At 40.2% G+C, this 12,091-nt stretch overlaps 1 protein-coding gene across 1 annotated transcript in view; it reads right to left on the minus strand.

Moving 5' to 3' along the window:
- Positions 1–12,091, minus strand: part of LOC146812206 (protein-glutamine gamma-glutamyltransferase E-like) — a 189,924-nt gene that overhangs the window by 147,500 nt on the left and 30,333 nt on the right. Inside the window, exon 4 of the mRNA XM_085615144.1 lies at positions 9,571–9,921. Coding sequence (XP_085471270.1) covers positions 9,571–9,921 — 351 coding nt within the window. The remainder of the gene's footprint in view (positions 1–9,570; positions 9,922–12,091) is intronic.

The raw sequence follows: 12,091 nt of genomic DNA on the forward strand, positions 1-12,091 counted from the left end.
AGGATGTATACAGAACCAGAAGATATATTAAATGTTTTTAAACGCTTCTACCAATATCTGTATAAGGAAGAGAAGCTGCCAGATGCAGGTAGCTGTGAATTTTTAGATTTGGGCTCTCATCTCGGTAGCCAGGATATAGAGGTATTGGAGAAAGATTTTGAAAAGGGGGAGGTTGCTGAAGCATTACAAGATTTATCTACTGGGAAGGCTGCTGGACCCGATAGCATTCCGCTAGAAGTATACAAATGTATTCAGAATGAGATTATCACGATACTTCTGGACTTATTTAACGGTATAATGAGCTCTGGGGTAATTCCAGATTCATGGAAGGAAACCAATATTATAGTTTTTCATAAAAAAGGGAAGCCCCCAGAGAGTCCTGCATCATATCGTCCAATATCCCTCATTAATACTGACACCAAGATCTATGCAAAGTTTGTGGCCAAAAGGCTGGGAAGGATCATAGGCGGTCTGGTCTCCCCGTGGCAGCATGGGTTTATCCCAGGTCGAGGGACTACAGAGCATATCAGGCGGGTTATTACACATTTTGATGTGCAGGCTGCCACTGGGGGACGGATGGCCATGATCCTTCTTGATGCAGAAAAGACCTTTGAACGTGTCACTTGGAAGTATCTATGGGGGATATTGGAATATAGAGGCTTTGGACCTAAAATAATAAGATCCATTAAGGCCATGTACTCTGAGCCGGCGGCCAGAATCCAATTAATGGGCAGTAGCTCGGAAAGAATATCTATCTCCAGGGGGACACGTCAGGGCTGCCCTTGCTCACCAATTGTTTTTGCTCTGTATATAGACCCGTTAATTCAAAGACTGCTAGGTTGTGATAATATTAGATCAATAGTTAGTAATGGATTTGAGACCAAGCTTCTGGCCTATGCCGACGATCTGGCAATAATTACCCCCGAACCAGGCAGGGCTATGAGTAGTATAAGAGAGATCGCTAGCGAATTTGGACGATGCTCTGGTTATATGTTAAATGAAAGCAAGACCCAGATAGTCTGCACTAGTAATATCGTAATGAATGATAAAAGGTGTACTGAATCAGCAGTCTATCTGGGGGTTAGAGTGAGCCCTGTACCTGAAGCAATTATAAAAGACAACTTTGCCCCGTTATTAACAACAATTATGGCGGATCTAAAAAGAATAGATGCTCTACATTTGACTATAATAGGGAGAGCCAATGTATTGAAGATGACTATGCTCCCCAAAATGTTATATGTCTTTCGCTCCATTCCCTATCTGATTGATGAAGGCTTAATGAAATCAATAGAGGCAACATTCATGAATTTCATATGGCAGTATGGTAAAATAAGACGATCCATGAAATATCATTCTCAGCCACAGGCGAAGGGCGGGCTGGCTATCCCTAACATTAGATTTCATCAATGAGCTTGTTTGATTAGCCAAATGGCAATATTATTTGAGCCTTCTAAAAATCAGACAGATAACCCATATGGCAATCAGGTTCTTCCATCTATATTTGAACTAATGCTGGGTAGGGAAGCTAAAGGGCTTCTGTTGCGGAGAACGGATAGAAGATATTTTTAAAAAACGCGATACAAATTAATGGATAGTGTCTGGAAGTTCTGGAAGCTGATCCAAAGAACAATTGGAGTCCCTAAAATAAACTATTATACCCCCTCTGGAACTCAAGCCTATTTCCTCAATTTAGTTATGATAGAAAGGGGAGAATGTGGGAACAGCAAGGAGTGATAAGAATAGGGGACATCTTGGAAGGGGGGCAAATGCTAGGCTTTGGCACTATTCAACAGAAATTTGGTATACAAGATAATCAAAGCTTTAAATATATACAAATACATAATACTTTAATGGGTATCAGACCTCGGATCTCTCCAGTTGGCAGAATTAATATGCTTGACTATCTATTAGGCGGGGGGATAAAAATATAATTGGTATATAACACCCTTTTATTAAGTCTACAAGATGATATAGAAAAAGTCGAAGCTTCTTGGATGTTGAAACTAGGCGATCCAGATGTGGATGTGGATAAGGCACTGCAAATGGCAGGGAAAATTTTTCGATCCACAAATTTAAAGACACAACATTATAAAACTTTATTTAACTTATATTATACACCTGCCAAATTATACGAGTGGAATAAGAGGGATGACGATAAATGCCCAAGGTGTCTGGAGGGGCCTGCTAATCTGGTACATATGTTTTATCTATGCAATAAACTAAGCACAATTCGTGAAGAGATTGAAAAGTTTTGGGAGGGGCTGCTAGGTAGAAAGGTCAACCTATCCCCTACCCTAATGATAATAGGTATTGACAGCAACTTGGGTTTGAAGATGGAGGAAGAAGCCTTTGTGTTTCTATGTCTGGCTGTTCTGCGTATAATGTTAGCGGGGAGCTGGAAAGACGCCCTGGCCCCCACGTTTCAGCTGTGGTTGTCTAGACTCCTGGGGATACATAATATAGAATCCGCTTTATATAGTCGGAGAGGAAGGAAGATAAGGAAGCTGGGGCTGGAAGTATGGGCTCCCCTTAAGGCTTGGAGGAACTGTAAGGCAGAGCTGTATCCAGATTTTAAATATTTCAAATATTTATTAATGAACTGCTTCCTAAATGTATGTATTCTTGTACTATGTATATAATTGGATTAAGAAACACCTGATTTTGTATTATCTATGACTAATATCGTAAGAACCTATTTATGTCAGACTTTCTATTATATAATGTATTTATTGTTATCGTACCAGGTACTTAATAAAAAACTTTTTTTTAAAAACATGCTCAGGAAGGTGAAAATACAATTGTTGGAGGACCTGAGCAGGAACAGACAAGGAAAGAACAATCTACTCAGACGGAGGTAGATGAAACCATTCACAAGTCTGAGGAGGGACAGATAGGTCTAGAAGAACAAGTTTGGGTTGCAGAAAACCAAAGTGCAGGATCAGACAGTAAAAGAAGAAGTAGTTCAGGTAGAAGAAAAGAAAAATGAAATAAAACCTGAACAGGGTCAAGTCAGGGAAGAAGGACGCATCCAGTCAGAAAAGGACATTGTAAAAATAAGCCCAGGACAGGGTCTGTTAGAAAAGGTTTCTGAGAACGAAGACTATCAAATTGTGCCACAACTTAATGAAAATAAAAGAATGCTTGAAGACCGTGACAGTGCAGTACAAGCAAAAAGGGTCAGAAGAGGTGATAACTGGCCAACTGTTGTGAAAAGGTTAAAGTATCATTTCAAAACAGTTCATGAAGAATCTGACCAAGTAAACAAAATTTCTAGTCAGTCTTGGACATCTGGTGAAAAGCCCAAACGAAGAAGTCAAAGATTAAAAGTATTGAACAATAAGTTCAAAGGTCCTGAATGGACCTATGTAATTCTTGAAGATTTCGAGAATTTAGATTTAAATTTAGAAAGTGATGAAGAAATAAATGCAGAACAGATTGCCGAAGAAGTGAGACCAACTTGAAAATTTCCCAAGAAATGTATATTTCAAAATCAATCAGAATTAAAGAAGAGAAATCTTCTTAGCCCAAGATGGCTGATGGCTGATGATAGGGCTGCTGAAAACCGAAACAAAATTGTGTACAAAGATGTTGTAGAATATGTATATGTAGTATATTTTTTGTGCTCGTAATTTGGTTAGTACTGACAGTAGCCATTCCTTATTTGATGGTTACAAAAGAAAAGAATGACACAAGCACGCATGAAAGGTTAGCTAACATTAAAGGAAATAGAGTATATTTAGAAGATCCAGATGAGCTAGATGTATACCACCCTTTGACAAATAATGACACTGCTTTAAATGTATTCACACATTTATTAGTGCAATATGTAGACACAATGGAAGTTAGTGATTGTTATGTGTGTATGAAATTACCAGCATCAGTAGCAGAAGGTGTAACATATCACCATATTCCCTTAACCTATTGTATTTCTTGTAGCATATTTAGCATGTTTGTTTTATAGAACAGGAAAGTTACAGTATTATCATTCTAATGTAGATGTGATTTTTTCTGAGGTTCCTATGCGAAAGAACATGAACCCAGTTCTTAGTACTAAGGATGCACAATTTATGGGAGAATATATTCTAACTTTGAAAACAATAGATATAGCTGAAGCACACAAGCACAATTTAACATGTAAATTATGCGAAGAAGAAAATATATTTTTGAATTTAGTTGAGCAGAGGAGACAGGACTTCCAAAGAAGGGCTTCTGAACCCAAACCTCAGATACCTAAGTGGGCTGAGAAAGAAAATATGTATACAACTGGCAAGACTCATGCTGCTATGTCCCTGGACTTTGAAAAGAAGGGGAAGATCTGCCTCTATAGATTAAAGACTGTCTATAACAATGTATTTATTGGTTCCAGTGGATGAGAACATAATTTTTTAGTAATTGGGGGATGGGAACTAAAAGGTGGAACAGATCCAGTATTTCCTGGAATTTATTACGTATGTGGCGACAAAGCATATTTTAGGCTGCATGATCATTAGTACCGGAGTTGCTATTTTAGAATAGTATAACCAAAAGTGTACCATGTGAAAAGAATCACTGGAAGCAATGAAAACGCAAAAGAACTAACACGTATGAAGAGAGCTCGTTTTTCAGAAATAGTAGGTGATATATTCAGTGCATTGATACCTTCAGTGGGATTAATTCAAAACTCACGTAAAATTTGTCAATTATCTACAGTGGTTGACCGTCTATCGACTGATACTGCTGGAGGGTTCTTGATGATTGATACAGAAATGGTTGCAATTAGATCTATGGTTGTGCAAAATCGACTTGCTCTTGATATATTATTGGCAAAAGAGGGTGGAGTCTGTACAATGCTGAAAGTGCAACATTGTTGCACTTACATTCCTGATAAAAGTGTTGAAATTGGAGGATATATTAAAAATATTACGAAATTGGAGGAAGACTTGAAACTACTGGAAGTTGACAGTGTATGGAAGAAGTTAGCAAATAGTATCACTACCATAGGGGGCTGGTTTTCTTACATAGGTAATAGTATAATAGGTCAAATAATACGGCCAATATTAGGAATAACATTATTAGTTTTAGCAATAATGACATGGTTCAAATGTTGCAAGAAAAGAAAGAGATATACAGTAAATGAAAAGGGAAAGAAGTGAAAATACAATGAGATACAGTTAGAGGAAATGAAAGGAGATCTATATAAAAAGATGACGATTTTGCAGTTCAATAACGAGAAAGAAAGAAAAGGAATAATTGAAAAGATTGAAGAAGGAATTGAGATGTGCTAAAGTTGGCATCTGATTTGCTGGTGGGAAATTAGTGATGGCAACAAATGCCGGTCTTCCAACGACCTTTTATCTAGTTTAAGCCCCGGTCCTCCTGCCAAGTATCGTTACTATTTTCTTTCCAACTGTATTACTGGAAAAACATTTTTAACAATGGCACAACTGCCTGAAAATGCGTGTGACTCTGTTACCTGACAGTTAATTGTGCATTGCGTGTTTACTCTTACTGCTCCTGTAGTTGTAAACTTTTATCTGCTGTAACAGGCTATGATTGTACTTTGTTTTTCTCCCCTATTGTTTATGACTTCTTTACAAGGTTCACTCTGGTTCTTTTCCCTCTGTGCAGTATTTTGCCCCCTGCCGTTCCACTTCCCGGACAGCCACTCCCACCTCCCAGGGCTACTTAATGGAGGCCGCAGCACGGCTCCATTCAAAAGCCCTAGACCACCTTGGTCTTGCTCTCCACTCTGTGTGACTCTGTTGCCTGACTGTTAATTGTACATTGCGTGTTTTCACCTACTGCTCCTGTAATTATAAACTTTTATGGGCTGCAACAGGCTTTGATCGTACTTTGTTTTTCTCCTCTGTTGTTTTTTTACTTCTTTTCCCTTTACCCGGTTCACTTCATTTCTCGCCCCTCTGCTCAGCATTTGCCCCGTTGCCCTCTCACCTATCAGACAGCCCCTTTCGCCTCCTAGGTCTACTTAATGGAGGGTGCAATGCAGCTGCACAGTGGGAATGCAACTGGCGTGCCAAAGTCAAGCCCGTCTGCAGTGCACCCATCCACGCCTGGAACACTCCCAGTGACAGGAACTCTGTCCAAACTCACTCCCACAGGTACATCGCCACAGATCTCCGTGCCCTGGACCCTGATGGAGCAAGGACTCGTATAAAAAGAGACTTTCTCGAAAGCAATCGTCTCAAATAACTCATAACTCCCTACTAATTATGTTTGCAAATACTAATCTGCACCAAAATTCGTACATTTGAATCTAGGGGAAGCTTGTCTGTGTGTTTTACTAACAAGTAATATGTGTGTCACTAAAGATAGCTGCTAAAAGTGGGACTCTGCGATGAGCATGCGTCTACTGCATCTACGTAGTATGACGTACTATCGCTTGGAGGGAAATCTTTGCAGCTGCACAGTTGTTTTCAAAATGCTAATGCTAAAGATTTTTATAAGTAAATGGGATTAGAGTAGAGATAAGTGGTATACAGTGAAATCATTTATTTTTGATTTTAATATTCTTTTCTTTGACCTCTCTATTAGTTCGTATTTGGGCCTCCGAGTTGGACTGAAGCCCGTGTACCATGTGATTATTTCACATGCGCAGTAGTAAGAAGTCTGGAACCGCGATGCAAAGCCGTGAATGCCCTCCAAAAGAAAACAGCAACATGTCCTGGGAACAAGCATGATGTCCTGTGAACGGAAAGGATTTTACACCAAATTGCATACATTGTATTGATTAAGATGTGAATACGGGTGGGAAATAAAGCTCGGGAAAGTAAATTAAGGGGTGGGAATATTGAACAATAAGCTTCCGAAAAATATTCAAACTTAGCATGGTGTGATGATGATCATCCCCCTTGCTTGACCAATCAGAATTAGGAATTTCATGAACGTGAAACATTTAGGGGTGGTGTCTACCATTAGAAGAGTATAATTGAGGTAGTTAGTTAGTTAGATTGATTGCTTGTGCTGCAGAGATGCTGAGAGACCGAGATGCTGTCCGAGAATTGAGCAGATCCTAAAGAAGAACTGAACTTAGAGCTAAAGCTAAATTAGAAGAACATCGTGGAAGAATCAAGGAGGGAATTAGGTAAAGAGCTAGAAGAAGATTGCAGAAAATCAAGGAGGAAAAGAGTATCAGCGAGGGGTGCGACGCAGGCGTAGGATCTAAAAGAGGTCACCTATCCTGTCCTGAATCCTGTCCTGAACCTTTGTCTCCTGAACTGTCCCGGGGGACCCATTTCCAGCTCCTATGCCAAGGGGTTGGTTTCCACACCATTCTAGGTAACTATAATTCTGTGTATTATGTCAATGTACTGCTCTCTCTGTTTTCTCCCTTTTCAGGTACTGTCATTACTATAACTTAGTCTTAAATTGCTGACTTAATTTGATTTTCCTTCCTTGAAGAAACGGTCTTCCAGCTGTACTTTGTATTCTTTGGTTCACATGAAATTTACTATATAAACATTTAAACTCCCTTGAGTCAGTGGTCATTTAAAGTATTTACTTTGATAATATTACACCTATACTGCTAACAACTAGGTCCATTGATCAGAGGAAATTATGTACGGACGAAAAGGAATGGTAAGAATTGGTGAGGTAAATTCATCTCGCAGGTATTAGCACAATAAATTGATCTGAGCGGTGCTTACTAGCTGATGTATGAATGTTTATGGGCCCAGATGAGTATTGAATTATGTGCATCTTTAGCTGGTAACCCTTGCTCGATCAACCCCACCCACAACAACAACTACTTCCTCACATTACCATGCTCCACACCCCTCCTCTGACCCCCATCTCACTGAATGATGCTATGCCAACCCCAGATGCCGAAACGCCACCAGATCAACTCAACTGCCCCCTAATCAACGCCAGATCACTCTGCAAACAAGCCATTGAAATCTGGGACACCATCTCTACTATCGCCCCCAACGTGATTTTCATCACAGACACCTGGCTCACCCCCACAGCAGCCCCAGACATTGCCATGGAAACCCCCTGCAGCTAAATGATGAAACAAAGAGACTGCACCAACAGACAGAGCGGAGGCACCGTCATCGTACACAAAGAATCAATCACCTGCACCATCACCAATGATGACACCACGCCGACTATGGAACACATGAATTTCTGCTCCCTGCCGATGCCAAGACCACCATCAATCTACAACTCACCAAACACCTGGAAAGAAACAACTTGTTAGACCCATTCCAATAAGAATTCAGAACGAATCACAGCACAGAGACAGCTCTGATCGCTGCAACAGATAACATCCGCACCCTACTCGACAGGAGAATAAGCCGCCCTGATCCTGCTTGACCCCTCTGCCACATGAAGTGCATGTGTTTCTCTAAATAAAATTGCTACATTGAGCTTAGATGTGGAATAATAGATTCCAGTTAGCCTTTGATCAGAGACAGATGTCATAGTAGGTGAAAAAGCAGGGTGTAATCTTGGACTAATGTTTTACTACAGAGCCACCACAAATGTACTCCTCTATGAGGTTTTCTCCTAGTTTAGCGTAGGGACCTCCTAAATACACACTGATGAAATGTTCCTCTACTTAGCAGGATAGAAGATATCTACAAATGAGTATTGAATGTGTATGCCTGCTGTATGAATAAAATGCTTGCAAAGTAATATAAGGAATAGGGGTCCTTTGTCGTGATGAAAGCCGCAGACCCTGTATGGGCCCATTGGCTGAAACATGGGCCCATGCAGGAGAAATTATGACTTCTAGACATGCTTCAGCCTTTAATCAACTTGTTTCCTTCAGAACAGCATAAACAGAACACAATAAAGGTAGTTCTTGATTAAAGGTTCCTGAGATTTTTAGCTCTTATTCCTCTTGGATTCCCACCCAACCCTCATCCATATGTGCTTTCTGTGAACTCACAGGTGAGCTGGCCCTGCTCTGGGGAGCAAGGATGGCCGATGACGAAGTATGACACTCAGGGGCTGTGTGAGGTATAATAGGAATGTTGATATATTGTGGTCCTATATTGATTTCATAAACTGTCAAGGTCTAAAAGGTCTTCCAGAATAAGGAAATTATCCTAATGTTGCCCTTTCTTTGTCTCATTTGCCTAGTTGTGTTGTGTACTACAAGAGAGAGAATGTGAATGTAGAACAGACCACTTTTTTTATCTCGTTCATCCGACATCCATTAGAGGGTGTCATAATTTAGTGTACCTTGACAACCTGCCAAAAATAGATCCATGCATAAATTGTTGTCTCTCTATAAAGGCATAACATATCTAGGGTGCTCAGTGACACTGAAAGGTCAGTGCTCAAAATGAAAAAGGGCCTAATTCACTAAACCTTTTTCCAGTCCTTTTAACTATCTTACATTAGAGCCCCATAAACTTTGTCTTTATAAAGACCAATCAAGTTACCTTTGATCATCTCTAGGCAGTTAAAATTATTTGAGGTTGATGCCCTTTTTATCTGCCGCATTCTTTATATGAACACATCTTGCTCTAGTGGTCTTTCCATCTTAGCTCTACTGGAGTGTAACTATGAAAGATTGAGTCAACAAGAGACATGTGTGTTCTGCGACTGGACAGTCTCTGACCATACCTTCATTAGGTGCGAGTTGGAGAATGACTGAGTGCTTTATGATCGTCGCCCCAGGAGTACGGGTGTATGTTATCGCATAGGCGCAGATCTTCACGTTGAAAGTCTTCTTTTCAGAGGTTGGGTTCTTGATTGCTATGACTACATTGATATCTTGACCAACTTGTGCTGATTTAGAAAGCTGGAACTCGCCAGAAAACTGCTCTTCTGATTCTTGATCATCAGAATCATCACTAAATTCATCGATGAGTTCATCGCTCAGCCACTCCTCGGGGCTCAAGCTCTCTGCAAACACTCCTGTTTGAAACAGCTTTCTGGAGGCCTTTTTGAACACATCTCTTTCCTTGTTTGAACCTGGCAGAAAGAAATTAGGGAGAAGGTATTAGGTTTTTTTTCTGTATAGTGTGCAATGCTCTGGTGAACCAGAAGATACCATTAAAAACCAGAAGGCTCACTATGCTATCTTGACCACAATCCTCTAACTAGTTATCATCAGCACATCAGTCACTACACTTTGAAGCTGCCTTGAATTATGAGATTCAATATTTGAACTTATAGGAGCATGTGTCGTCCTGTGGTGTTGGCACAGGGTATATAATGAAAAAGTATTTTGTGTGTTCTAGTGTTTGTAATAATTATATCTGTAACACAACTGAAATATCATTGTTTTTAAATTAACTATGTGTTTTAAACATTTTATGGTATTACATCAAAGTCATTCTAAAGACTTGGAGAATAACGCATTAAGAGGAGTAGTGTCGGTGAGTGTCTATGAGTGTTGGTTAGAGGAGGTAAAGTGTGTGCCTTTGCACCTATGCATATCTGATTGTATTTGCATCTGGGAGTTGATTGTTTGTGCCGGTGCCCATGTGGGTACAGCGCAGGACTGGGTTAAAGCAGCAGTGGGAAATGTTTTCATACCAGCTCCAAAATGTACAGAGGCAATGCAGAAAGTCAGTGTGACCTTCTCCAGGAGCATTTGCAGGCAAATTATTAATGTGTCTGCAAGAAAATTGTGTTCACTCCTCATGGCTGGTTGACCTGGATATCTGATTTCCCATTCATCCACCCTTAATAGTAGCCTTCATGCTCTCCTGTTGTCTCATATGGGGAGTCAAGCCCTGTACGCGTGTGTGTGTGTGTATGATGTGTGCATGTATGATTCTGTGTGAGTGGAAATGTATATAATATTTAATCGTTTTGTGCAAAACTCCTGAAATATGCCATTCAAATATGTTTTTAACCATCCTTGTGTTTATTTTGATGTAGAACATTTGTACAATTCAGCAGGTGTTCACATTCACATATTCGACAATTGCATTATAAATATTGCATGCAACATAAATACGACAACCACTCAGGATATCTAATGTTTTGCTAATAAATGTCATTAATGCCTATATTCCTACATTTTGTAACAAGCAAGAGTGAGGTTGGTAGACCTTCAAGCCTTATGGTGGTCTTCCAAAAAGCATTTTGCCTTCACCCCTTCTATTTTTGCTGATCTCGTTTTTGCTGGCCTTAGAACTCATCTCAATTTACAACTGCTAGCCAGTGTTAAAGTGCATGTGCACACTACTTAAACCATGGTAACATTGGCTTTTTTCCAATTGGCATATTTAATTTACTCACATGTCCCTAGTAAATTGGAATTACATATACCCAAACCCTGTAAATTAAATGCTATTAGTGGGTCTGCACCACTTATTGTGCGATCTACATAAGTAGTCCTTCAAACATGTCTCAGGCTGGCTTTTCATTCTGTGTGTGCAGTTTTAAGCTGCCTTGGGACCGCCTGGAAAAAAAAAAACTTTTGGCAGACCCAAACCTTCCTTTTCAATGCATACAAATCTCCCCTTGTGTGTGCCCTGGACAGCCCAGAGGGCAAGGTGCAGTGTATCTAAAGCGCTGGACATGTACTTTTAAGCTCTACATGTGCTGGTAGTGAAAACCTCTTGTAAGGCATTTTGCAGCACCCCCTCCCACACTTTTCCCCCAATTTGGACTACCAGCTTCCGATTTTTCGATGCTGAGAGTGCCCGGAGGCATGCTAAGCAGACCTCGGTGCCAGTGTTCTAACCCTTTACAAAGTGTATGTTGATTGGCTATCCCCAGTTTGCAAAAATATACTTACTTATAAGTCCCTAGTCCATAGTATAAGGCAGAGTGTCCACCCAATTGTGCCACCCTGTGTGTGACAAATTATAAAATGGCTCCAAGCCTGCCACTGCGAATTGAAAGGTCAGCTGTCACACTGTCAGTTCGACTATGCCATTACAATTGATGGCAAAATCATCACTTACCTTAACAATATATGTAGGTCTTCTCTAAGGAAGGCCGAAAGAGCCCAGAGACAGGGAGCTGTATATTATTAAGTATGACATGTATGCTTAGAAGTGTCTTAGCAGAGAAACCTCTAAAGTTGTTTTACTGGGGAAACATTAGTAGCCCCATTGGCTAAAACAGGGTTACTGGCTTGCAGGTGAGCCTGTATAACTTCTGAATGGGACTACCTAACTGGGTA

This window comes from Triturus cristatus, chromosome 7 (assembly GCF_964204655.1).
Source record: "Triturus cristatus chromosome 7, aTriCri1.1, whole genome shotgun sequence".
Lineage (NCBI taxonomy): Eukaryota > Metazoa > Chordata > Amphibia > Caudata > Salamandridae > Triturus > Triturus cristatus.